The sequence below is a fragment of the Choloepus didactylus genome, chromosome 8 (genome assembly GCF_015220235.1).
Source record: "Choloepus didactylus isolate mChoDid1 chromosome 8, mChoDid1.pri, whole genome shotgun sequence".
NCBI classification, from domain to species: domain Eukaryota; kingdom Metazoa; phylum Chordata; class Mammalia; order Pilosa; family Megalonychidae; genus Choloepus; species Choloepus didactylus.
Window position 1 is genome coordinate 132,460,930 of NC_051314.1, and position 27,460 is coordinate 132,488,389.

Below are 27,460 nucleotides of genomic sequence, written 5' to 3' on the forward strand. Positions count from 1 at the left end.
GGTTTTTCCAGTATACTCTTGAACACCTAAACCAATGCATTACCAAGCGACCTCATCTGAGAGTCAGGGCGTGAGTTCTGAGGGCTCAGGAAGAGAGCACTTCATTTATTCTCATCTCAGAAGAGGGGGTCAGATTTTACCCATAGTCCAAGCAAAAGGGTTATTGGCTCTGAAGCAACTACTTCAGCATCAGTGTCTTATCCCTGGGAGATTTGCCCAGAACTCTCCGTGCAGAAGCGCCCAGGCTCCCTTGTATCCTTCTCCGTGGCTCATGGACACTGGATGTCAGTTCCTGACTGCCAGCCTCTGCCAGCCCTACACGCACTTCCTTTCCTGATAAAACACCCATGTCACGGACCCCACCCTCTAGTTAGAGACAATTTGAGTGGGGCAGTGGTTGTGTGCCTTGTTGCCAAGAGGCTCTGTGTCCAGGCACCTAGCTTCCATCCCTGGTTCCCGCTAACCAAGGGTGTGCCTCTGGTTTTTCTCTTCTACTCAGGGAAAGAAGCTCTGACCAGGCCCCAGTTCCTGGGGCTTGGGGGAGAAGGGAGCAAAGAGTTGCATGCATGCATTAGGACATGTTAGGACACGTGCCTGCATTAGACCCCTTTTTCATGGCAGGCTGGTTGTTTCTCAGGGAGGCACCCAGATACCTGAAATTCTCTCCCAGGATGAGAAAAGTTCTGAGGCTCAACTCTCAGAACCTCTCCATAGAGCTTCCCTTGTAGATTTCAATGGTGCTATTTTTCCTTCAAGATTGCCATACAAGCCTATGTAAAAGATCTCTTTGCAAGCATTTGTCATGGCAAGACTCTCTCCTTTCCTTCTCCCGTCTCCCTCTTCTCTCTTTTATGCTCAGTGTGTTTCTGAATATAAACCCCAATCCCCAGGACGTGTCCCTGCACGGCCTTCCCACCAGCTGCCTCTGCCTGGCCCAAAGGCGCAGTCTCAGGCCAATAACACAGACAGCGATGGCTGCCCAAGATGAGCGTTGGGTATCAGGGACTGTAGAAGGAACTGGGGACCACAGTGGTTGGCCTGAAGAATGCAAAGGACATAGAAGAGGGAGTAGATGGAACCAGGGCCAACAAGTGGAAACTACAGGAGATAAGACCCTTTGATTAGCTGGAGCCATCCCACAGTGGACGAGCTGCCTGGAGAGGGGGCGGCCGCCCATGGCCGGATGGAGGGTACTTCCTGCCCTTCTAGCTCAGAGCGTCCGTGACCCTATGGCCCATTCCTGTGTCTCTCCTCAGACTGGAAACAAGCCAGCAATAGATTTTTGATGAGTAATAGCTTAGAACTTTCAGAAAGTCGAGCCTAGCTAGGTGGCAGCTAGCAAACCAAGGTAAAGGAAGGACATTTTGCACTGGATACCTGAACACGGCTTTTTCTGATGCCCTGAATGCCACAGGTGACTCTCCAGTAAAGGATGCATTTTCCAGCATCCACTTGCCCTTGCCCTTTTTCCCACAGCCACTTTTCCCCAGCCCTGCCCAGGTGTGCACACACACACATACACACACACACGCACTTTCAAAGCACTGGTCTCATTCTAGCGTCCCCTGACAAAACTGGAGTCAAAGGACAAAACTAGGCCCTCTGAGCTCCAGTCATCCATCTCCCCAAGAAATGCTTTCCCCACACGAGGGAGGGCTCTGCCGGAGCTCAGAAGTGGCCTCAGAAGATCCAAGTAGAACCAAGAAGACCCAGCACCCTTTCGAAGGCTAAAAGTTGCATGGCTTGGGAAGGTGCCCTGCCTTCAGTAGGAACAGAAGGCTCTTCGCTCCTCGGTTGCCATGAACTGTGGGAACAACCCGAATCCAGCGGCGGGGGCCCCAGGTCTTTGCTGAGAGGCAGGGCTGTGAGCCCCTCCAGATAAGGGGGACCTCCAACTCTATTCCCCTACATCCTTTTATGTAACTATCCACTTCTAGAAACTGTTGCAGAACACAGGTGGCTGTGTCCTCCGTGACCCCCTGCTGGGAGAGATAAATGGAAAGAATTGGGTTGCAAAAGCTATTTTTGCCAATTTCCCCTGTGCTTACTTTTGAATTGCTCTGCGGATGTGCTGCCCTGGGTATGCTCTGATTCCAAAGAGATAAACAGGACCCCAGATGACCAGGGAGCCGCTCTCAGCCTCTCAGCATCAGCTCCAAATTCTTCCCTCTGACTGACACCTCGTGGCTTGTGGCCTTTCATGGTCCTTAACCTGGAAATCCGCTGGCCCTTCATTCAAGTCATCTGAATGGGGAAGGCCGTTTGTTGAGCACCAACAGGGCACTGCTTTGTCCTAAGCTCTAAGGGAGGTAACAGTAGCCAAGTCCTATAATAAGAACCATCATCCCATGTGTTACCTTTTTAGTTTTTGAAGGGCTTTCACACTGTTTGTCTGTAAAAGCCTCACAAAGGCAGGGAATGGTATCCCCATTTTACAGATGAGGAAATCGAACTTCCCTCATGCAGGAAGAATCCAGAGTTCCAATCCAAGTTAGCCAGCCCCACTTTTCAGTTCTCTCCACGAACAGCTAGCACTTATATGGAGCTTTCTCTCTGCAGGATAGCATTCAAAGCATTTTACATGAAATAACTCTGTTGATGCTTATAACCCTATAAGGAAGATACCATTATCCCCATTTTTCAGATCAGGAAACTGAGGCACAGGGATATTAAGTAACTTAGCCCACGCCACACAGATAGAAACCCAGGCAGTCTGGCTCCAGAGTCTGCGCTCTTAACCACGATCCCACATTGCCTCTCCAAACACACAGCTCCTACCCTTAAAGAACATGCCGTCTAGAAGTAAGATAGAATGTTTGGCACATCACATGCCACAGTGAACCAGGAAGTGGAGAGGTGCTAGGTGCCAGAGTGCTTGGTAGGACTTTTCACTGGGCTTCTGGTGACCAAGCATCGCAGCTTGTCCAGGACTGAGGGGTTTCCTGGGACACAGGATCCGCAGTGCTAAAACCATGAAAGCCCTGGGCAAACTGGGACAACTGGTCACCCTGCTGGGCATACCTCCGCCCAGGTGCCTGGTGTCCTAAGCTGCCCCTTAGGCTCAGCTAAAGGGTAGGTAGAATTTGGGAGGATGTGAGGAGTTTGCATACAAGGGAAAGCCAACCTGGCAGCACAAGCAAAGGACCCTAATGGGCTGGACGAGAACATACGGTAAGGGACAGTGGAGAATCACAAAGGGCTAGTGGGGCCCAACTTGGAAGGGCTTCAAATACAGGATTCGGGAGACTGACATGGTCTGGTAGGTTCACATCCTGGACTAGAGGGTTCTTTGGTGGGTGCATAAATGTTTTTTCTTGGTACTGTATCTCCTTCTTGGACCTTGCCCCTCCCCCAGTTCTCCGTCACCTCACTGCTCTTAAACTGGGCCCTACAGAGGTGCTTGGGACCTGCCCATGGGGGGCTCTGGGTAGAAAGGGTGTGCAGGGGTCTCTGGAGCATGCGCTAAGGCCAGTCACACCCGTGTTTCTCTGTGCTCCCTGCAGATGACTGCTTATGGGGCTTTCCTCCACAAGGGCTCTTTCTGCCGGAACTACTTCAACATCTTGGACCTGCTGGTGGTCAGCGTGTCCCTCATCTCCTTTGGCATCCAGTGAGTAGGGCTCCTGCAGGCCCAGATGGGGGCATGCAGCAAAGATTGGGTCTCAGAGGAGACAACCAGGGTTCTGGGATGCCTTCCTGCAGGGCACCCCACTGTGACTGTGCTGTGAAGGGGGAAGCTGTACAACATAGTGGCTTTGATTGCCTGTGTCCGTGTCTCAATAGTGTGACACCTGGGGGTATGTTGACCCAGAAGGAATATGTTTGAATGTCTGGATCTTGCACTAAGAGGCAGGGCCAGTCCCCATTATACAGACAGGATGTCCCCAGGGACTTCCCGCTTCTCTCACCTTGTGCCCAGTGCCCTTCGCTGCCCATCAGCTGCCACTGCCATTGCCGTGGCTCTCCCTGAGCCTCTGGTCCATCCTCCCTCCCTTTCTGTCACCTCTCCCCTCAGTACAAACATCTGATGCTTTAGTGACAATTTAGATAGAGAAATAGAGAGGTAGACAGACAGACATAGATGTAGGAAGGTAGGTGGATAAATAGGCAGACATAGGTAGGTAGGTAAATATATGATAGATAGATAGATAGATAGATAATATAGCTGGATAGATAGACAGACATAGATGTAGGTAGGTAGGTAAATAAGTAAGTAGATAGGTAAGTAGGTAGGCAGGTAGCAGACAGGTGGATGGATGGATAGAAGGATAGATGGATAATATAGATGGATAGGTAGCAAGAAAGCTAGGAAGTACTGATTCTCACTCAGGGGCCCAGTGGAATCACCTGGGTAGCTTTAAAAGAGACATTTATCTGGATCCTACCCCAGAGATTTGTTTTGTTTGTTTTGTTTTGTTTTAATTTAGTTGGTCTGAGGTACATCTGGGCTTTAGGATTTTTTAAAGTTCTCCAAGTGAGTCCAGGGTACAGCCCCCAAGCTTATAAACCTTTCTTAGTTTTAAATGGATCTGATAGCTAGTTGCTACTGAGTTCTCACAGCTAATAATAATAATCATGCATTTAATTTTCAAAGCACTTGCATATACACATTCTAATATGGTTCTCACAAAAAAATCATGTAGGCATGGCAAATGTTGTTATCACCTCTTTACAGATGGGAAAATTGAGATTGAGAGCATCATGGAGACTTGCCCAAGGTCGCCCTCAATGGCAGAGAAAGGTTCCAGTCCCAGGGGTCCTGGGTCTCCCTTCCCAAGGGTGTTTTCACAGTCAGCCTAGATGGGGTGGAGATGGGGGCTTAGGTGTGAGACCCTTTTCTGTGGTCATCAATTATACTACCCAGAACTTTCTACCTGGGCGCCTACATGTCTAGGTTCTCCTGCCAGCACTACCTCTAACTCACTATTTAACCTTGAACCAAGGTTTAGTCTGTGCTCTCCCCATCCCTTCCAATCCTTCCAATCTCTTCCCATTGTGATTCAGTGCAAACTAAGCCACACCCTGAGATACTGTGGGGTAAGATGCAGTGATGGCTAGAAAAGTCCTTCGCATCCTTTGGAATAAAGAAACCATGAATCAGAGAAATCAAGCCCCCTCTTGAGCTCCTCATCCTGACCATTTGAAGAATAAAAGTAGTGCTTGCCAATGTGTCATATATTTTTTAGATCCCAAGGTAGGTCTAAGGCTCTCTGAAAGCTTGAGAGAGTAGCTCAATCCTATGGTTAGAGCCAAAGGGTTGGGATCAGCTTCAGACCTTTGGTCAGTAAGTCCCACCAAGGTTGGAGGGATAACTCCAGAAATCATCCAGGCATCTTGTGGAGGAGCTGTGGGAGAACCTGCCCCTGCCCAGGGCTTCCTTTCCCAATGGCCTGGGGCTCCCAGAAATCCTGACTTAACCCTGGTCTCCTGGCTGTGTGGACCTGCTGTGTAGACACCCTTCCTTCTTGGAGTCCTGACTGAGCTATGAACCAGAATGCATTTTACAGATAAATGTAATGGGTCCCTGACTAGGACACACGTGTGGAGATGGACACCAGAATATCCCACCTGACATTCCACCATCAGTGCATTCTTTCTCTAAGTGAAGTGACATCTTCGTCAGATATAATAATAAAATCTACCAATTATTAAGTCTGTAATATGTGTCAAGGGCACGGCTGGAAGAGTCACATGGGCTTTCTCATTGAATCCTTATAACCATCTTAGGAGATGATTGCTGTCCCATTTTGCCGATGAAGAAACTAGGGCTCAGAAAAGTTAAGAAATGTGTTCTCAGTGACAGGGCTGCTAAATGGCGGAGCTGGGCCTGGAACTCAGGCTTGCCTTGCTCTGAATCATTTTGACATGATAGGTGCCTCCTGAGTAGCACCTCATATTGCTGATTACTCATGGTGATTTGTTTTCATATGGTTTTCTCCCCAAGGAGAAAGTCCCAGGTTACCGACAAGCTCTGGCTTCTTACTGGGCAGGGGGTGGGAGTAGAGAATGGTCCCAGGACAGAACAGCCTGGAACAGACTTTACATCTTCTCCCACTGGCCTGGGACTAGCCCTGTCAGGAGACCCCCACCACACTCTCTCCTGCTGCACCAGGAACAGTGGGTTACCACCTCTTCTCTCTCCCAGGTCCAGTGCCATCAATGTTGTAAAGATCTTGCGAGTTCTACGTGTACTTAGGCCCCTGCGGGCCATCAACAGGGCCAAGGGGCTAAAGGTGAGTGGAGTGGGCCCAGGCGGGGCCATCACAGGGCTGGAGCCAACGAGAATCAACCTCCATGTATAAAATGGGAAGATTGCAGGGCTGTTTATTACCCTGGGCCTCATGGGGAATGTTGAGTTCCATTGGGTTCCATCGGTCACCTCTGGGAAAGTTGCTTTGCCTCTTTGGGCCTGATTTCTTCTGCCACTTGTGGCAGGGCGGCTGCCCAGGCCGCCTCCAGGAAAGGCTCATGGCGTGGCCAGAGGGGGCTCAGGCTGCAGATGTCTCCTGAAGCTGCCCCCCCTTCCCCTGCTCCTCTCCTCCCACTGCAGCACGTGGTTCAGTGCGTGTTTGTTGCCATCCGGACCATCGGGAACATCGTGATAGTCACCACACTGCTGCAGTTCATGTTTGCCTGCATTGGGGTCCAGCTCTTCAAGGTAAAGTCCTGCTTCCTTCCCCGCCCATCACTATCCCCAGGGAAGGGAGTCAGCAGATACAACTAAGAGAGGGCAGTAGCCGGTCAGACTTGGGGAGAAGGCATTGCTCCCCCAGGCCAACGATCTTCTTTGTAGCAAGAAGGGGGAGGGGCTTTCATTCTCTGAACCTCTGTGTCAGTCATGTGTCGATGTATCGCTAGCATCAAACCCACTGTTGTCCACCTGGCTTCCAGAACCTTCCCAAGTTATCCCCCACTGCTTCCTGACATGACCCCTTGGCACAGGCCAAGGTCCTCCTTGGTGTTTGCTCTTTTCTGTCTTAATCCTTTAAGTTCTGCTGTTCTCCCATACCCCACCACCTCCACCATATATAGACTTCCACTGATTTCCTCCCATCTAACTCATCCCTCTGAGCCAGCTCCACTCCCACCTTCCTCAGGACACCTTCCCAGAGAGCCCATCTTCCCTGCATCAGAGCTCTCTTTTTGGAATCCCAGGGGTACTTGCAGCACTGAGCGTCTTTCTTCACTGGCTGCTTTTTATAGCTGGGTTGTGTCTTCCTCATCTGGACTCTGCACTCCTTACACTTTTTATCCCATAGTCCCTAGCACCGTGCAGGGCTCTGTAGATGTTCACCCATCACGTCCTGATTGAGTCATTGATTCCAATCACTTTGTTCTTCTGCTTTCTAGGGAAAGCTCTACACCTGTTCAGATAGTTCCAAGCAGACCGAGGCAGAATGCAAGTGAGTACGGGCTGGAGGGCAGCCAGGGGCTACACTCAACAGGGTAGGATTAATTCTGGGAGGCTGGCGACTCAGTGTGAGAGGAAGGACAGCCTGTCCCTTCTCAGACAGCAGTGGCAGCTGGACCTTTATCCATATAGGATACAGTCCCATTGTCATGACATGTACCCCTAACTATTCCTGGATGTTCTACCCACTGATGTTCTTCCACTGGCTACCCCTGTAGGATTTAAGTCCACCAGTCCCATCTCACCCAGCACACCAGGAGTCGTTGGTTGGTCAGGTGTGCAGGGAATGGGAGACCCCAGAATGAATTCTTTCTCATCCTCTCTCAGGGGTAACTATATCACATACAAGGACGGAGAGGTTGACCACCCCATCATCCAGCCCCGCAGCTGGGAGAACAGCAAGTTTGACTTTGACAATGTGCTGGCCGCCATGATGGCCCTCTTCACCGTCTCCACCTTTGAGGGGTGGCCAGAGTGAGTAGACAAGCCAAGGCCTTTTCCACCGGCTGCTCAAGGGTCAAGATGTTGGCTGCCCTCCCATTTCCCAAGAATTTTTTATGTCCCTCACCCCTTCCTGGAGGTCACACTTGCCTGTGTTCTTCCAGGCAATGAGGGTGTGCTTCTAGAACAACCTATAGGCCATGCTGACTGCTGACACGTAGGCTCTTTTTTTAGATGTCCACATTTTAGAAATGTCAACCAAAAATGAGCTTTTTTAAGCTTCCCTTCCCAACGTCAGTGTAAGCCACAATGATAGAAATCTCTGCTTCACCCACGTGACATCTAGGGTGGGATTTGGGGAGAATTTCCCTAGGTGTGGGCACGTTGATCACCATAGGATTTGAGATTTCCACTCCCAGTATGTTCTCAATGTGCGTAAAGGTGGCTGAGAGGTCTCTTTTTTATTAGACCCTGACCCAGTCTCCTTAGAGAAAGCCTCATATATATTTACAGTGGAAATTAAGAAATGGATGAAAGCCTCTGTCCAGATGTCTCTGCGGAGGCATCATTTTAAAACCTAAAGACCAGCCTGGTTGGCTTTTTCTCTGTGCCACCTCTACCAGGCAGCTGTCCATTGGGTGCTCCATAGATTTTTGGATAGACCCCTCTGGTCACCAGTTTTTCCCCCCAATTTCTATTCCAATGAAATTATAATCTAAACAGTCAGAAAATTATTTCTACATCAACAGCAGTGCATGGTCTTGGATAAAAGTCACTATTATCATGTGGTGAGATATAGATGGTACCTAAGGAACAGCCAAGTGCAGTGGAGAGTTACAGTGGAAGCAGAGGAAGTAATCCCTGTCCATGAAGGGTAACAAGAATGATGGGCACAGAGCCAGGCCCAAATGACTAACACACATAGGTAAACTACCTACATCTAAAACCAGACCACTGTTGATGGTCTGAATGAGCATGGGTCATGTTAGCATTTTTATCTACACCGGTATTTACTCTCCAATAGATTTATTTTACATTCCCCCTAACATCCTCCAAGTCATGCCAGTTTGCAAAGCTGTTGTAGTAGTTACCAATATTACCAATATCTGAAATCAATGTCCATGGCTCATATTACATTTAAACAGTTCCTGACATTCCAAAGTGCCTTCATATAAGCTATATGAACCACCCTGCAAGGTGGGAAAGTCAGGAATCACTGCCTCCATCTTACAGAGGAAGAATCTGAGGCTCAAAGAGATTAAGTGGTTTGTCCAAAGTCACATGGCGAGTAAGTAACAGAGCTGGGACTTGAACCCAGAGCTTCTGACTCCCAGCTTAGAGCTGCTTCCAGCACCGCTGATCCCCAGGACCCTTCCGAGCAGTGCTGCCGTCATTCCGCAGAGGTGAGACTGCTTCTCCAGTTCCCGGTGTGGGGCTGTCCCCTTCTGCAGGCTGCTGTACCGCTCCATCGACTCCCACACAGAAGACAAGGGCCCCATCTACAACTACCGCGTGGAGATCTCGATCTTTTTCATCATCTACATCATCATCATTGCCTTCTTCATGATGAACATCTTCGTGGGTTTCGTCATCGTCACCTTCCAGGAGCAGGGAGAGCAGGAGTACAAGAACTGTGAGCTGGACAAGAACCAGGTAGCTTCCCGGGAAGGAGAGGAGCAAGGAGGTGAGGAGGGAAGCAGGGCCTACGAGGAAGGACAGCAGTCGGCAGCCTGCAGCCTGCCCGGAAGCGGGGTTGTAGTCAGGGGAGTCAAGACAGATGCTAAGATCATCCATCCACTCCTCAATGAGAATGGAGCCCCCAGTCTTCTTGAATAGCCTGTGCAAAAGAAATGCAAATCCCAGACTTAGTAAATGCATTCATCCAGCAAATATTTGTTAAACATCTGCTTAAGGGAACTCGGTGATAGGCTCTGTGAAAAAAAACTTCTACCTAGAAGGTACCCAGGTTTGTCAGCTCAGTTGCTTAAAAGGAGAGAAACCAGAACAAAGAGGGAGCAAGAGCTTTTGGAATGGGGAAGAGGACATGAATTTAAATGGTTTCTTAAGTAGAACACACAGACCTGTGCATGAGGTGAGGATAGGAACGAGGTTTAAGTAGGGGCCATATGGGGACATGTTCTATTAGCCTGTGAAACCCCAGCTTTCCAGAAAAGGAGCTGGGAACTCCTTCAGTGATGATGGAAGCTGTCAGGGTGGGATGTAGGGTGTGGTCACTGAACCCAGCTAGGTTCCCGATGGGAAGGGTCCATGGAGAAGCATGGTCTTCCTGTGCACCAGCTCAGGACTGGTAATGGGCAGGAGCATGACAAAGTGCTCAACGCTACCCCACCTAGGCCAGTTGAGCCCTTCCTGAGGTTCAAGTCAATGTCTTCAGTCTAGACTCATCATTCTGACTGCTGTGTGGACTTTGCAATGGAAGGAGATCAGAAAACAAGGTGGCCAGTTAGAAAGCCCCGCGATAGTGTAGTTGAGAAATGATGAGACCCTGAGTTGGGTTACTGGTAGCAGCAATGGAAAAGAGGGGAAGACAGTAAAATTGGTAAGGCTTAGGGATTGAAAGCTTGTAAGCTTGAGAGTAAGGGAAGAGGCTGGAGTGACCCCGGGCTCCTGATTTGGAAATCTGGGCACAGTGCAGAGACTTAAACTGGATCTGTGCTGGAGTCCCAAGAAGCTGGTTAGCCTGAGATCTCATCCCCTAACAGTGAACTGTGTCTTCTGATCTTGTGGACACTAGTAAATCAGGAAGACAGATTTAGGACAGGAAAGAGAAATTGAGGAGGCAAGCACCCCAAGGAAACTCTGTGGCATAGGAAATAATCAATGAGAAGACCAACTATCCATTAATCAATGAGTATGTATCAAATGCCAAGTTCCAAGCACTGTGCCAGGCATTACTGAGTTGGGAAAAAAGAAGACACAAACCCCTTGCCTACAGTATAGATCAGGGGACTTGACTAGAAGGGATTCTCTCCTTGATTAAGGGAGTGATGGAAAACCACGTATTTTTCCAAATAACCTCTCAAGCGAGCTAGAGCAAGAGATCATTTCTCTGATTTCCTGAGAACCCCACCCTCAGGGTGTGTAGTTTCATCTACATCCCACCCTCTTCTGTCACCCCCAACCCCAACATCCAGGTAACTAACCCACTCTCTCCCCACTCCCTGCACCCCACCTCCTCCCTCCAGCGACAGTGTGTGGAGTACGCCCTGAAGGCCCGGCCCCTGCGGAGGTACATCCCCAAGAACCAGCACCAGTACAAAGTGTGGTACGTGGTGAACTCCACCTACTTCGAGTACCTGATGTTCGTCCTCATCCTGCTCAACACCATCTGCCTGGCCATGCAGGTCAGTCCTGGGGAAGCCCTGGTCCCACTGTGCCTCGATTTGGGAGAAGTAGGAGGTGTTAAAGACCCGGCTTGTCACCATCCCGACAGCCAAGGGAGGCAGAAAGAGCAGAAGGGCTGTCCTCTTCTCCCCACTGGAGAAAGACAAATGTCTCTTCTCAAGGATGAGCTCCCTGTTTGGGACCTTGTGAAAGAATGCATAGGACCATGAGTTGATAAAATGGAGAGAGTGAAGGAAATGGAGAACAGAGAGGGTGAGCTTGAGTTCCTCATTGTGGTCACAGGGTGTAGAGGTTGATTCTTCAGGGAGGTCAGCTTCTGCTAGGACTCTCTGAGGTGCTGAGAGTCTTCATGAAGTTGTCATAATCAATCAAAGAAGGAGCACAGAACTCTGCTGACCTTTGTTTTCATAGAAGGGAGAAAATTATAGGATGTCCCAAGTGCCCCTGCCTGCCCAGGAGAGGCAGAGGCCCTTCCAGGGGTTTGGGTTAAGAAAGAGCCCTGTCGAGACAAGGGCCTCCTAGAAGGCTGGGAAAAAAGGTCGAGGGTGGTGAGAAGCTGGCATATCTGCACCTCATGTTCATCGTCCCCCACTTCCCCACTCCCTGGGGATCTCCCCCTCCCACAGCACTATGGTCAGAGCTGCCTGTTCAAAATCGCCATGAACATACTCAACATGCTGTTCACCGGCCTCTTCACCGTGGAGATGATCCTGAAGCTCATTGCCTTCAAACCCAAGGTAGGTCTCTGAGGAAGGGCATCTGGTCCACCAGCACCGGAGGGGTGAAGAGGAGGCAGAGGTGAAAGTATTGAAGGAAGGAGAGCGAGGGGCAGAAATAATCAGTGAAAGGGCCATCCCCTCTCCAGTGATAAGTGCTCCAACTCCTAAGCCTGCCAAGGCATGAACCAGGCCAACCCCCTGAAACAGAATCTCAGCGCATGGTCTGGACCATGTCTGTGTTGCACACGAAATAGATTCCTCCTAGAGCTAAGCCTCTCCTTCTAGGGGAGGCAGATGATGGTCCTTCTCCCACCCAGTCCCTGATTTTTAACCCCAGTACATAATCTAGACAAAACTATGCCCCTAGACTGGCAAACCAAACCTCTCCAAGCCCAACCCCCAGCCCCACTCAGGCCTCTGCTGTACTCTTCTCCTATCTCATCAGGTTGAGACGAACGTCACTTATAAAAACTTCAGCCAGCGATGAATTGCTTCTGGGCTCAGTGTTCCAGCCTGCAGGGACATCATCCTATTCCCTGCCTCGGGGCTGCCTCACTGCCCCCTAACACCCTCCAGCACAGGAAGAACAGCTACCTGCAAACTTCCATGCTTGGATTTTTGTACACAGCTTCTTTAAAAAAAAAGTTGAGAGAGAAGATTAGAACCACTGTCTGAACGGGGCAGGATAGGGAAGGTTGGTTTACCTGCCATTTCTGGATGCTCTCTGTCCTCCCTAACCAGCCCCACCTCATTGTCCTGGGTAATAAAGGAGCAGATGGGAGAAGCAGAGCCTTCCACCTCCAGGCTCTGTAGACAGGTCAGAAACCTGGCTTCCAATGGCCTGGGATTGACAACATGGGAAGTTACTCCTGACGGGAGGTTACCAGCAGTTCAGTGGCTCCCTTGACTACTGCAGCACGTTTCGGAGAGCAACAAGAAGGAAAGGCTTGGTGCTAGGAGAATTGTGCTGTTTAGACTTGGAGAAAATCTCTCCAGCTTTCAGAACCTTCTCTTTCCCTCCTTTACTAGTTTTTCCAGATGTAACACAGATCAACAAGAGGCAAAACAGAAGAGTCTCTGGCTATACCTTCTGTTTTTATTCAAAAGTTTACTGGTCCCAAGGGGGGAAAAAAAAGGTGACTTGTCCCAGAATTAATTGGGGAGAGGGAGAGGTTGCTCCATGGCTGTTGGATCTATGTTAATTGACAAGCATCTCCGTCTCCTTCTTTGAATTACTATTGAACTAACATTTCTTGATAACCTACTGTGTTCTATACATACACCATTACATGTAATCCTCAAACTGCTCTTATAAGTATTAGCATCCCCATTTTAGGGATGAGGGAAGTGAGGCCCAAGGCAAATAAGTGCCCAATATCAATTACGCCACTGCTCAGTGGCAAAACTGGAATTGGAATCTTGCACCTCTGACTTTGTAGTCCCAATGTATTTCCTACTACACCAAGCTGTTAGCAAGTGTCTGCTGGGTACTCTTCAGAAAGAGGGAAACAATCTTTGAGGGGCCTGAGACAGACAACATTCTTACAATGCTGATTCTTCCTCTCATTCATAAAGAACGCCTAGGGATCTTGGCTAATTTTCAGAGAGTAAGACTCCTAATGAATGTCATTTGGTGATAATTACAGTATTTCCCTACCTTCTCCAGAACAGCCAATATATTCTTTTTCTCTCTCCTTTCCAAGCCCAGTCCCATTTAGGGGCATAAATTTTGTCCTGGCTTAGAAAGGACTACTGATTGCCCTGGCCACTGTCTGCAGGGTCCACAGCATCTCCGCCTACCTAGGATACCATTCCAAGCCACGAGGCCAGGAGGACTTACAAGTTCACCCCACACACACTCCCTCCACAGCAGCATGACTGCATGACACTAGAAATGCAGGATTGCTGCCGAGTTGAGCTTCGGTCTCGGATAACAGCCTCTCAGTGGGGAAACTGGCACCATTTCATCTGGTTTCATGAGACATATGGTTTAAATATTTCAAAGCCTTGAGTCATTCCACAGTTGACTCAGATGTGTTTCTGATGCAGTCTGCAGAGCCCTGCAATGGACTTTCTGACTCATGTCTCATGGGCACAGATGTATTGAACAAATCTGCCCTAGGAAGCAAATGAAACTGACACCTCCAGGAGCCTTAGCCTGGAAGACCATCTACCTAAATCCTGCAGATCAAAGAATAAGCCAGTTTCCTAGGCTGTAACTGGGGCTCCAAGTTGGGATGGTCTAAACCATAAACTGCCTCCTGATTTCCTGAATCCTAGGGTTCCTTTTGTGAGAAGTTGGGGTAAAGTTAGAGAGAATTTCCCAAGGAAGGAAGAGAGCCATCCTGGGACTATTTGCATTCCATGCCCACCAGGGTCAATCTGTGGTACAAAGAGAAAGGAAAATGGATTTTTTCTATGAATACCCCTAAAGGGACTGGACTTTTGATAATAGATGGTCGAGTTCACTGGATCTGGCTGGCCAGAGAAAGATGATCAGTTGGGAGGGGCATTGAGGAGAGCAGGGTCTCCTAGATTCTCATTAGGATGTTCTTCATTCAGGAAGAGACCCCAGGAAAAGCATCCCACCCCCCAAAATTTCAGAAAACCACACCAGAAACTACTTGAAGTTCTGGTAGAAATATCTAGCTGGATCTGACCCAAGAACCAATGGCTTCTAACAGTAACCTCAAATACATAATGGCTTTCACATCTCACCATTAAATAGGATTCTGTTCTGTATTTCTAAGCCTTAGATATAAGACAGTTTAGTAGCAAGGCTATGAAAGATTGACATTAGTCATAGCCAGGGAGAAGTTATCTGAAGTTGTCACTGCTTGAGTTTTCTTCTCTATCCTTTAAGTCTCTGTGGTTGGTTGGCTGGCTGGCTGGCTGGCTGGCTGGTTGATTGTTTGGTTGGTTGGTTGGCTGGTTGATTGGTTGGTTGATTGGTTGGTTGGTTGGTTGGCTGGTTGATTGGTTGGTTGGTTGGTTGGTTGATTGGTTGGTTGGTTGGTTGGTTGGTTGGTTGATATTCTTCATTCTTTGATTGTCTCCATGGTGATGAATGTTCCCATTGTCTGCATTTCTATCCTTTCTCCTCACCACTCCCTGGAAAATGAACTTATTCAAGTAAATCCCTGCCTAAATCCAATTGCCCTACTCCTTGAATTCACACTCTGCTCCAAATAAACACACACACAGAGAGAGAGAGAGAGAGAGGGACTAGGTGTGAGTAGAAACCAGTTTAGATTAATTCAATCCCCCACCAAAACCTTGGGGAATCTGTGGTGATGGTTTGAAAAGAGTGAGATAGATAACAGTAGTACTGATCTGAGACCCTAACAACAAGCCAGAGGAAATTCCTTCCCTAAAATAGAGGAATTACTTGAGACTATTGGATGCTATCTGGGTTCTATATGACAGTGCAGGACAAGTTGGTCAACGTAAAAAAAGTTGTGTTTGGATGGTCTCAGGGTAATAAATAACTGGATTGTCCTCCAACCGTGAGCTGAAGTTTATCAACAAAGAAAAGTAAATTTAAGGCAGCCTTTATAATAAGCACTGAAAAAAAATTCAATGCCTAGGAATAAATCTAACAAAAAATGTGTAAAATCTCTACAGAGGAAACTATAAAATTTTATAGAGAGGAATTAAAGAATGCCTAATAAATGGAGAGATATATAATGTGCATGAATGGGAGATTCAATATTGTTAAGAAGTCATTTCTCCTCAAACTTATCCATAGACTCAATATGATCACAACTAAAATTCCAAATTGAACTTCACTCAAAGTGAGGGGGTGCAGAGAAAAAGGGAGCCACACAGAAAATCCTTTATGGCTAGTAGGATGACCCTGGGTGGCCCCAAAGCTTCAGCCCATTTTAGCACCACCATGGAGGGGGAGTGCAGGAATCTGGTTCAGAAAGCAGTGTCAGCCACAGCTACTCCACTGTCAGCTAGAGGTTGGTGGTGTCACTGTTGCCTGGGATTTGCACTGATGATGTCTCAACCCGGTGATAAGGGAAGGAAGAGCTAAGGGAAGGGCTACAGGCCTCTCCTCCCCAGCAGAAGTCTGTCTGCCCAGGAAGATGGGAGTGCACCCCATTGGAAGGTCTCCTTCCCCATCAGCTTCCATGCAGTCATGGAAGGGTGGAGACTCAGAGACTGGTTGCTGTCTCTGAGACCTACCTCATTCCCTGTAGCTGGAAGCATCCTTATTAGGCTACAGCCCACTCTGGAAGTAGCCAGTGCTCTCTGCCTCTTAGCCTCTTCCCCAAGGGGAGGATGCAGGAAGGGATTTGACCCTGGCAGCTCTCAGTGATCTAAGCCTTTGCCTCTCTTTTTAGCTTTCTCCAGCCTGAGAACAGTCCAGAGAGGAGAATGGAACCCAAATGAAAATGCTCGTTGACCTTCCTTGCCTTTCCTTCCTTGCTTGCTTTCTTCAGTTAATAGCAAGCAAAGCCTCGGGGCTCACTTTCATGTTGCAGTTCATATTGGGGTGAAAAGCCATTTCAGACCTAAGGAAGGAAGTGCGGCCACAAGACAGGCTCTCTCCGATAGAGCTTTCTGCAAAAATGAAAACAGTCTCTGCCTGCGCCGTCCGTAACACAGCCTCCTGTGGCTAGTGAGCTGAAATATGGCTAGTCTCAGCCGAGGAATTGAATTTTTAACTTTATTTACTTTAATTAACTTACACCTAAAAAGCCACGTGTGGCTGGTGGCTGGTGGTTACTGGATGGGGCAACCCAATTCTACATCCTGCCACTTTCCCGTGAAATTCCTCTATCTACCTGTCTTGGCTTCCGCAGCCCGGCCGCTCTGGCATTCCAAAAAGCCAAATGGTACGGCTCATCCTCCCTAACCTTTCTCCAGCTGCTAATTTTCTGCCAGAAATTGACTCATACATATTCCTGAGGGGATAAACCAGTCTCTTTTCCTGGGATCCCCCAGCGTGGATTGTCTCCTGACTCTGTCAGTCCTCCCAGTCACCCCTGGATGTCCCCAGCCCTTGTCAGCTACAAGTCCTCAGGCCCTTCTCCTTCAGGTTCCGCCCCGCCCAGTTCCTGAGCTGGTCCTAACTAGGGCTGGGAGTGCTTTGGTAGCATCCCTCTCGCAATTGTGGTCTAGAATGAGTCTTGCTGCTGTAAGCCCATTTTGGGGTGTGCCCTGGTGAGCCCTGGGGTACCCAGCTTCTCTCTGTACCAGTCCATTGGGCTTCTGACCAATGGTATCTGAGAGCTCTAATCCCCTGCATGGTCCTTACCTGACCCTTGCCCCAGGGTGTAAGGATCTTGTCTTTGTACATCCCAGCTGCTAGCCAGGAAACTGCTGCCTAACAACCTTGATGTTACTTCCAAAATGGGAGCCAGCCTTCTAGCCGTGTCCTTCCCTGGCTCCAGCTCTGCTGGCATCCTCAGCCTGCCCACGGCTCTGACTGCCAGGCCCCAGCATGCCTTGCAGTGAGCCATCTACATTGTCTGGAGCTGTGACTCCTTCTGCCTGCCCCAACGCAGAGGATTTGACCAACAATCCCAGAATATCAGCAAACAATGAGGCTGCCACCATATTTTTCCTGCTTTGGAGGCTTCCCTGAGGCCCCCATTATCTTTCAGGAAAGAGGAAACAAGGGCAATGAAGCCTTGTCTTCTTCTCAGAGAGCAGAGAGGCAAAAGAGGGGAGGTTGGCGGTGATAGTAGATGCTGACAAAGAGAGGGCCCCTCCATTCCTTAGTCTGTTGCCCTGGAGAGTCCATCAGTGGATCCTTGGCTGGAAACTAGGGATGAGTCATTAGTAGCAGGTGGTCTGGTTAATGAATCAGAGCTGCTGGGGACTATGGGGAGGTTCAGATGCTTTCTCTTTATCAGGACCATGTAAGCAACATCTGAGCTGTGAGAATGACGAGCCAGGGGCTCTTGAGTGGTCCTCTTGGTGAGCAGCACCGTAGAATGCTCCAGCAACTTGGAGGCCTCCAGTCTGAGGGAGGCCATGCTGGCCTTGGACTCCACGCATGAAGGCAGGCTTGCTCTTATTTCTAATTGTGCCTGTATGGTACAGGAGGTCCCATGGCTTCCAGTGGCCTCCAGGAATGGCCTTAACTCTTGGGAATGATTGCTGGCCCTGACGTGGTGGCTACAGGCCCCGCCAAGGAGTGGGGAGCCGTTGGAGATACCCTGAGGATGTGTTCCGAATGGAAAGAGTCATCACCAGTTCAGGTCTTTTCACTGGGCTTGTGCTGAAAGGGACAGATGAGGGCTGCTTGTGGACAAAGAGGGAACACTGGAGTGGAGAGGTGGGGCCAAGAAGGAGCTCTCACTCCAGCAGAGACTCAGCAGCCCAAGCTCCTTAGTCTACTCTGTTGGCTGTATCCACCTCTAGAACCAGCTGCAGTCTCTGGTTTCCCTTTGGCAAATAGCTTTCCTCCCACTACCTAAAGACGTGATGGTCCACACCCTCCAGTCGGCTTGGGGTGCTCCCCGGGCATCCATGCTGTGCAGATGCAAAGGGGGCTTCTGAAGCGGAAGCTCCACATTCTGCAGGCATGGCCCACTGGTTTAGGCACTGGAGTCCTTGTTCTCCGTAACAGAACTTTTCCCCAGGAAATGGACCAGGGCCTGATATTTACCAGGCAGGTGGACAAGCTGGAGCAGCAACCTCAGCAGATGACTCAAACCCAAAGTCAAGTGGTAGACTTGCTTGTCTGACCAAGCGAGAGAAACTATTTTTACCAGCTACAAGCTGGGCCTATCTAACTACTCAGGCCATTGAATCATCTTTGGATTGTGGTTTTCATTAACTTCCAAAATCAGACATGCTGTCTGTCCGCCAGAGAAGACAGGTGGGCAGTAGGCCTAAGGATATAGTCCCAAATGTTACCAACAGGAATTTGAATGGGATGTGTGAGTCTCCATTAGAGGAGCTTCTGGTCAGTATAAAAGGAAATCTGGCAAGTGCTACCTGCCCTGGGGCAGCCTGGGGCACAGGCATGAGAAAAATACAGGACTGGAATTTCTTTCAGTGCACCAGCCCAGCCACCTGAGGTCCAGAGAGCCCCTGCAGGGCTGAGACCCTCAGGCCTGGGCCAGGACCTGCCCCTGGGGATGGACTCTCAGGGCTGGAGAGACCGATTTCCCCACACTCTTCCATGGGCTATTGAGAGAAACTTTAGGACTCTTTCTTTAGAGCACAGTAAAGGACCCAGGAGAAGGAAGGGGAAAGCAAGATGACTGGCAGGAGAGGATGCAAACCCAGGCCATTTCCTTTTTTTTGAAAGCCAATAATCTTTTAGCAACTGGGTTTGTTTTCAGCAGATAATTACATTGCCAGTTGAAATCTACTTTCCCTCCAACTTTCCCTCTGGCTCCTACTGCACCACTTGCCAATAATTTCCCTCCCACAATGTAAGTTGGCCATACGTTTCTGCACAATGCAATAATTTTTGTAAGGCTTTATTTTTTATGCAATCAATTTTTTTAGTTTCTCTGTTTGATCACCTACTGCCCCCAAATCCCACCAAAAGAGAAAATTCTGGTAGATTAGGAACCAGGAAGCCTAGATTCCACCTCAGCATTTCCTGGAACAAGCTGGTTGGGGGGTGGGGGTGGCAGCTTGTTAAGGAGGGTAAGGGATAGGTAGATAGTTCATATAAGACTTGTTCTTTTCCATGTCTCAGTTTCTCCATAAAATAGGAAGCCTGACTTGGCAGATTATGGTAGACTGAGTGAGATCATATCTTTTTAGTAACTGAGATTTCTGAGGAAAGTGTCATGCAGATGAAACACGGCAGGATCCCTGTCCCTGGGGAGTTTTCACCCAGCCGTCTAACCCAGTACAAAAAGAACTTCAACTCCTGCCTTTTTATGCCTTTCTTTGTCCATAATCATTTTTAAATGGGTCCTTTTGCAATTCTGGTGTTCATTTATTCTATCCCTTCAGCCAGATTTCTGCTTAAAATTGCAGTAAAAATTCAAGACTCATTTTAATGCATCCGTGAAGTTGGATTGTACAAGACACAGCATGAACCATGCTACCAATGCCTAAAACCAGCACTCTACCTTCCTGCAGCTAATGCAACCCATTACTGGGCTTTACAAGATTTGACCTCAGTTTTTCACTGTTTCCTCTCTTTCTGTGTCCTTTACACCTTGTCATTATCATATCATTTATTTCAAGAAACTTTGTGTTTGTGGTTTAGCTAGTGTTTTGCTGCAGGCTGAAGTTCACCAACAGCCCAACAAATATTTTACTGAGCACCCGAAGTACTAAGCAATGTGTTTGGTACAGGAGACACAACAGTGAATACAAGTAGGCTGATTGGTGCAGGTTCACCTTTTAAAGAAGAGACCTCCTTGACTTTGGCCATTCTTGGGTCTTATGGAATCTGAGTTCACCACCTCATTAATCACTGGAAAATTGGCTGTTGAGCCTACTACTCATATTCCTACTTAAAAATAAATGATCAATAAACACACCAACCAATTTTGTATCAATTCCTACACCTTAAGTTAAGTAACATTCAGAAGCAAGGAGAGAAGGAAATACCACATCTTGACTGTCTGCAGTGAACCAAGCATTGGGTTAGATTTTTTGCTTTTGTCATCTCATTCAATCTGTAAAACAAGCATTATGGTCTCCTATATTAACATTTGAGGAAACCAAAGCTCAGAGAAAAGTTAAGTAGCATGTCCAAGATCACAGAGCTAGTTTTTATTGTTGTCTTTTGTTTGTAACAAACACTTGTATAGTGCTTATTATGTGCCTCACACGGCTTTAAGCACCTTAGCAAATATATTAACTCATTTGATCACTGTAACAACCCTGGGATTTTAATCCAGGTCTAGGTTATTCAAAATCCGTGCTCTTTCTACTGCACCGCATTGAAACAACAAAAGTAAACAGGCTGGGATGGCACTACTTACTATGTAGGTCCTTAGCGAATATGAGGTTTCTTCCCTATGTTAATATTGTTGTAGGAAAAACAAAGACCAAATGCAAGCAAGCCCCTCTCAAGTGACGACTCTATGGAAATTAATGTAGTTGCTCCATTTATATGGCCTCTGCTTCCTGTAAGGCACCTCGTGTCCCCTCTACCTCTCATTGTCCATGCTCTTTGGGCCCCATATTTGCCTGGATTGATTGGTTTGGTCCTTATGGATTTCCTTTCCAAGTCTGAAGTGGGACAGTTACTTTCAGGAGAGGGGGAAGTCACCTGACAGGTGGGCTCAGGAAAGGGAAACAGCCTAATAACACTCTCACATTCATGCCTATGCACCTACACACACACATATACACACACAGAGACACACACTTGACATGGGTTAAGTACATGGCAAGTCTTTCAAATTGTGGAGACAGAAACTAAGTTGCTGAGTTCCTTAAAGACAGGAGGTGTTTCGTATTTGTTTATTTTATTTTTTATTAGAGTTGGTGGGTTCACAGAACAATCATGCATAAAATATAGGATTCCCATATACCACCCCACTACAAACATCTTGCATTAGTGTGGAATATTTGTTACAATTGATGATAGCACATTTTTATAATTGTACTGTTAATTGAAGTCCATGTTTAACCTAGGGTTTACTGTTTGTGTAGTGTAGTTCCATGGATTTTTTAAAATTTTTATTGTGTTACCATCCATACAATATAACATTTCCCCTTTTAATAATATTAAGATATATATTTCAGTGCTGTTAATTATATTGACAGTGTTGTGCCACCATCACCCCCATCCATTACCAAAAGATTTCCACCATTCCAAATAGGTACCCTGCACATTTTAAGCCTTAACTTTGTGTTCCATATCCCCCACCCACCCACCCCCTTCCCTTGGTAACCTATATTCTAGATTCTGACTCTATGAGTTTGCTTGTTCTAATTGTTTCAGAACAATGAGTTCATACAATATTTGTCCTTTTGTGTCTGGCTTATTTCACTCAATATGTCTCCAAGGTTCATCCATGTCGTCACATGTATCAGGACTGCATTCCTTTTTATAGCTGAATAATATTCTGTTGTAGGTATAGACCACATTTCATTTATCCATCATACTCATTTTTGTCTCCTTGGAGTTTACTTCACATTGCACTGGTCCATAGTCGACATTCAGTGAAAGTTTAATGCATGCCTGCATGTATGAATGAATAAACGAGAACCATAGAACTAAAGAACAAGAAAAAGAAAAGAGAGTCAGAATATTAATGTCAGAAACACCCTTAAGATCACTGACCTTCCATTGGGGCAGAAATCTCTACCCATCCCTAACAGATGGGCTTCCAACCTTTGCCTAAACATTTTCTACCATAAGAGATTCCCGATTTCTAGAGGCCACTGTCTCGGGAATCATTCTTTATAGTGAACTAAAATGTGTCTCCCTGTAGCTTCCACTTATCAGTACTGCTTCTTGCATCCTTTCTTTCTATAAGTAGTTATTGAACACCTCAATGATGTTGAGGACAAGCAGGCATGGCATCCTCTTTACAGGGCACACTGTAGCACAGGAGAGACCAACAAACAAACATACAAAGAGTTTGCAGCATGGGGTAAGTGCTATGATGGGTAAACAGGCTACCATGGGGAGCACAGTGGAGAAGAGGGGCTGGTTTTGATGGGTTGATCAAGGAGGGTGCCATTTAAACTGAGACCTGGAGGTTGCAAAGGAGCCATAAGAGTATTTTGTACAACAGGACAAGCAAAGGCCCTGAGACGGGCAAGCTCAGCTTGTTCTGGGAACTGAGAGCAGTGAGTAAAGAATGGGCAGGGGCCGAAGCCTGCAGGCCCTTGAGGACCACAGTGCGGCCACTTGGAAACCAAAAGGGCATTAAAGAAGGGAATTATATAATGTGATTTACATTTCTGAGCTGGCATGCTGGCTGCTTAGTGGAAAATGAACCGGTAATGGGGTAAGAGTGGGAGCAGTCAGGAGCCTGTTGTTGGAGTAGCAGTGACAGCACTAGAGGTGGAGAGAAGTCAGCCAAGTCGTGATAATATCTATGGTGAACTGATGTAAAGGTGAGGAGGAGGAGTCCTGGGTAGATGTAACAATGTTGCCATTTACTGAAATAAAGAAGAATAGGAGAAACCAACTTAAAGGGGGGACTTTGGGATAAGTTAGGTTTAAAAAAAAAGTCACGTAAGCAGCTAAAGTCTGGAATTCAGAAAAGCAGTCTGGGCTGGTGCAAAGAGTGTAGCCATTGGTACTAGTTAGAGAGACTAGTTAGTCCCCACAAAACTGCCCTCACTTCTGACACCGATTGCAAGTTTAGGGGTTTCCCAAAGCCACAATCAGGTTTGGTCATTTACTGGGAGGACTCAGAACTCACTAAAAGCGATTATCCTCATGATTCATTACAGGGAAACGATGCAGGTTAGATGTAGCCAAAGGACAAGACACAGAGTAGAGGCTGGGAGGGGTCCAAACAGGAAGCTTGCAGTTATCCTTTCCCTGTGGCGTCATAGACGACATTGCCTCTTCTTAGCCACGATGTGTGATAACACACACAGAGTATTGCCAGCCGGGGAAGCTCATCTGAACCTTTTAGTGTCCACAGTGTTTACTGGGTCTCAATCACCTGCTGCCCACATGCTGACCTACAGTCCCCTGCCCCTTCTGGAGGTCAACCAGAAGTCAGAACTAATAAGGCACAGCCCGAAGCCCCTATCATAAGTCACATTGTTAGATTTCCCAGTGGCCAAAGCCTTCAGGCAAACAGTCATTCCTATTAGAAAGGACATTACAGGGGCCTAGGGATCACCTCCCAGTAGCCAAGGGCAAAGGCCAGAACTCCCTTTGGGTAAGGTTGATTCTTCACCACACAGCTGGAGATACAGTTTCAGGAGTCAGCACCAGGTGCTTCACTCTGACAGTAGAAACTCCAAGGATTCTGTCTAGTAGCCTCCATGTCCTGGGAGAGGAGAAATTGGAGAGTGGGCAGAATAGGGAGGAATCTGAGAGAGAAGGAAAGAAGAAAGAGAAGGAAAAGGGCCAAGAGGCTGAAAGCTAGGTAGGCTAAAATGAGAAGAAGAAGACAATGCTATTTCTTAGGACAAGAGTATAAGTGAGTTAAGTCAGCTGCAGAGAAGGAAAGAAGTCACCTTCCAGGGCTTCTGGAAGCTTAGGGAGGGCAGAGAGAGGACAGAATGCCACCTGCTGTCCAGAGGCTGGAGTTTCTTAAGTGCAATTCTTCCCACTTCTATGCCCTCCCTTGATAAGCATTGCAAAGGCTCCCAATTATGCTACTCTTTCTCCAGTACCAGAAATCCCTTCCCTAGGAGGAGTTTAAGGCATATGGCTACCAAGAGTTCAACGAGCATGTCCCAAAGGAGCCCACAGCCCTCTTCTCTTCCCAGGACTGGATTTGGAGGCCTCATCATTCCATCGAGGGAGTTTCCAAGGCAGACCTCACAAACTAAACTCTTCTGCTAAGAGTTTTCTTCATATTAAAAAAACCCCACAGTAAGGGGAGTAGAGTGTACCCCCATCCCCAACCAGTGCTTTAGCGAGGGACAAACACTTTCATCAGTAATCTTCATTCCTTCACAATCTTTCCTCTCTCCCCACCCTACTCACCCCATCACCACCACCTGACCCTCAGGAGCACCACCTCACCCCACCTCACCATTCACCTCACCTCACACCACCATCGCCACCTCACCTCCACTCCACCTATATAACAGTTAGGTCAGCCCTTGGGCTCACAAGTCTGACCAGCTCAACTCCCCATCTCTGGATGGATCTTCTGTGGGGTGAAGGCAGGATCTTCAGAGCTTAGTAGCTATTCTTAGCCAAGAGGGGATAGCCCTGGCCACCACCCAGAAATACACAGCTCTTGGAGTCCCTATCAAGGGAGGAGTTTTTCATCCCTATATAGTCATTAAAAGTATAGAAAAATGCCTTGAAATCTTTTCCAAGAATCCGGGGTCCTGGTAACTGCTCAGTTTTCAGCCTAGTTCTTTGGGAAGGTGGCCAAAAACAGCCTAAGATATTGACTGAAGAAAAAGAAATGGCAGTCTAGTGGGGCCAAGGATTTAGTATTTGGGATAAAGGGATAATGGTTGTGATTGGGTCAAGTTCAAGACTCAAGACTGTTGACTCTTGCTTTGCATTGTCACGCCCATCAGTCCTTTCCTCTCCTTCCCCTTGGCCAGTAGCCTCATTGTCTAAACCCTGGGTCACTGCAGAAACCTGCTCATTATTGTTCATGGTTCTGAGCACTAACACCAGATTACTCACCCTAAAGCACAGTGTGTGCATCTGCAGGGGCTCCGCACTGTCCAGAGATAAGTTCTCTGCCAGGCACTTCAGACTTTTTCAATCTGGCCCCAGCCTAGCTTTCCAGCCCCCATCTCCCCCTAGTTTTCTGCCTGTGCCTGGACTTCACTCAAGTTGAGCAGTCACTGTTCATCCATGATGGACCCTGTGCTCTCCTTTCAGCACCAGTTCAAATGCAGCGTCCTTCAAGCTGCTTTCCCAGATCAGCCCAGCCAGAACTGGTCTCCACCACTGCTCAAGTCCCAGGCTCTTTTTCTCTTTCCTGGCACTTAATCAGAGCTCTTGATATAAATGCCTTATCCTTCCAGCAAGACTGCGTCTACAAGTAAGACTATCTCATCCATCTTTACATCCTTCCAAGGCTAACATAGTAGCATCTTCTACCTGTCAGGTGCTCTACGAAGGTCACCTGGACAAAAGCCAACCAAAGCTGGCCTCCACAGACAGCATCCCCTGGTGCTCAAGGTGAGACTGAGGAGCTCTGTCTTCCTTGCTCACAAAAATTATTGCAACCTCTCTATTACAAGCTCTAACAGCCTAAGAAGAAACTTCCTTCAATTCTTCACCCACCTCACTCCCAGGCCGCCCCCCTAGACCTTGGTTCTCTCCATGGTGGTCCCTGCTGCACCACTGGGGAGGAAAGTGGGGATGGAAGGGAGTAGCCTCTGTCACCTACATAGTCATCTCCTGGGGCCGAACTCAGGAGGGCCTGGTTCCATGGTCACCTAAATTTGGGATATACTGGTTTAAATGTAATTAGGCAGATTTCTTTAGTACTGAGCTCAGGGCCTTTAATAGGTGAATTGTCCTGAGGTTGTCCCAGGTCAGTGCTCCGGGGGTTAAAAGTATGGGATTCCATATTTACAGAGGACAGAACCTTTGTTTGGGGTTTGTTTATTTGTTTTGCTTCATTGGGTTTTTTGCAATGCAAATTAGCGTCTCACAGATCTATTGTTCCACAGAACACAGTTTGGGAAATGCTTCTCTGGGGAACACCTTTTGTAGGTAATGTTCTGAAGAAATGAAGACTTGGGGTCATCTTCAGTGGCTGGTTAATGGCCAATGTTTGGTGTAGATAAAAGTACCATTAGAAACGTGCACATATCTTAGATTGTGTGATTTTCTATTTCCTCACTGACCCAGAAAGTTTCACTTTTTTTTATAAAGACCTCAAGATTAAGCAGGAATATTTCCGTTTTAAAAATTGTATGGAGATTTAGACCTGCTTTTAGGCTGATGGGAATCATTGACATCCCTACAAATATCCAAAGCACCCCTCAAGAGCTGGGCCTCGTTCCCCACTGAGAACCACTGCCTTAGGTTCAGGTCAGACTTCATTTAGTTTCATTTAATTTTAGTCCAAACCTATGTATCCAAGCTTTTGAAAAACTACAGTGCCTCCCATCATGAGTGGACCCCCCCAGAAGCAGCAGTTCGCCACCTGTGTCACATTAAAAGAAACAGGAGAGGGAAAAGGAAGCAAGTCAGACCCCCCCCCCCACCCCCTGCCCTCCAACGGCACCCCTGAACCCAGAAGCAGGTGCCGCGTGGGAGCTCCTGCCAATCTCTTACAGCCTGATTGGCGAGTCGGCATTACCCTGATTATTATTTATTTGTACAGTGCCCCAGGGTACCCAATGCCAAACTGCGTGTGCAGACAGGCACAAATGGGCTTTGCCAGGGAGGGGCCTCCCACCACAGCTCTCCTACCTGGGGATTTGCATATTGTTGCAACATTGTGACAGATTTCTTTCCTGCCTGGTGCTTGAGAGCTTTAGAGTCCCTATGAATGATAAAAAATAATTATATGACTTGCATAAAGCCTTCGTGTGGGCAGGGTAGTATTAGCTATTACATTTAATTATTTAAGGTGGAAAATTATTCACGCCATGTAAAAAAGCCCAGTGGCGAAGTACACTGTGGTTCCCCATCTCCATTCCTGCCACTGGGGAAGACCCTGGAGTGCACGGGGTCTGGCTGGGGTGAGGGGGATTCCCAAACCCACAGGGCCCTGTGGCCTTGACCCTGACCCACTGTGACCTTTGGGCTCCACTGGTACTCCCAGTCCCTGCAGGAAAGCAGCCAGCCAAGCCAGGAGAAGGAGCGTTAAAATAACAATAATAGTACCCACTGCAGCAAGTAGTGGCCTGGGCACGTCCACTGAGTAAACACACTGAAGTTTCCTACAGAGCCCGAGACCTATGTTCTAGTTTTGTTCCCATTTTACGGAGGAGGAAGCTGAGGCACAGAGTT

The 27,460-nt window shown here is 47.8% G+C and overlaps 1 protein-coding gene across 3 annotated transcripts in view; it reads left to right on the forward strand.

Annotated features, from left to right (window-relative positions):
• The window catches only part of CACNA1C (calcium voltage-gated channel subunit alpha1 C), a 647,070-nt gene that overhangs the window by 555,994 nt on the left and 63,616 nt on the right, over positions 1 to 27,460 (forward strand). For all 3 annotated transcript variants that reach the window (XM_037846263.1, XM_037846264.1, XM_037846262.1), the window contains 8 exons: positions 3,504 to 3,610; positions 6,146 to 6,233; positions 6,551 to 6,658; positions 7,351 to 7,403; positions 7,739 to 7,885; positions 9,304 to 9,505; positions 11,059 to 11,217; positions 11,845 to 11,955. In XM_037846263.1, coding sequence (XP_037702191.1) covers positions 3,504 to 3,610; positions 6,146 to 6,233; positions 6,551 to 6,658; positions 7,351 to 7,403; positions 7,739 to 7,885; positions 9,304 to 9,505; positions 11,059 to 11,217; positions 11,845 to 11,955 — 975 coding nt within the window. The remainder of the gene's footprint in view (positions 1 to 3,503; positions 3,611 to 6,145; positions 6,234 to 6,550; positions 6,659 to 7,350; positions 7,404 to 7,738; positions 7,886 to 9,303; positions 9,506 to 11,058; positions 11,218 to 11,844; positions 11,956 to 27,460) is intronic.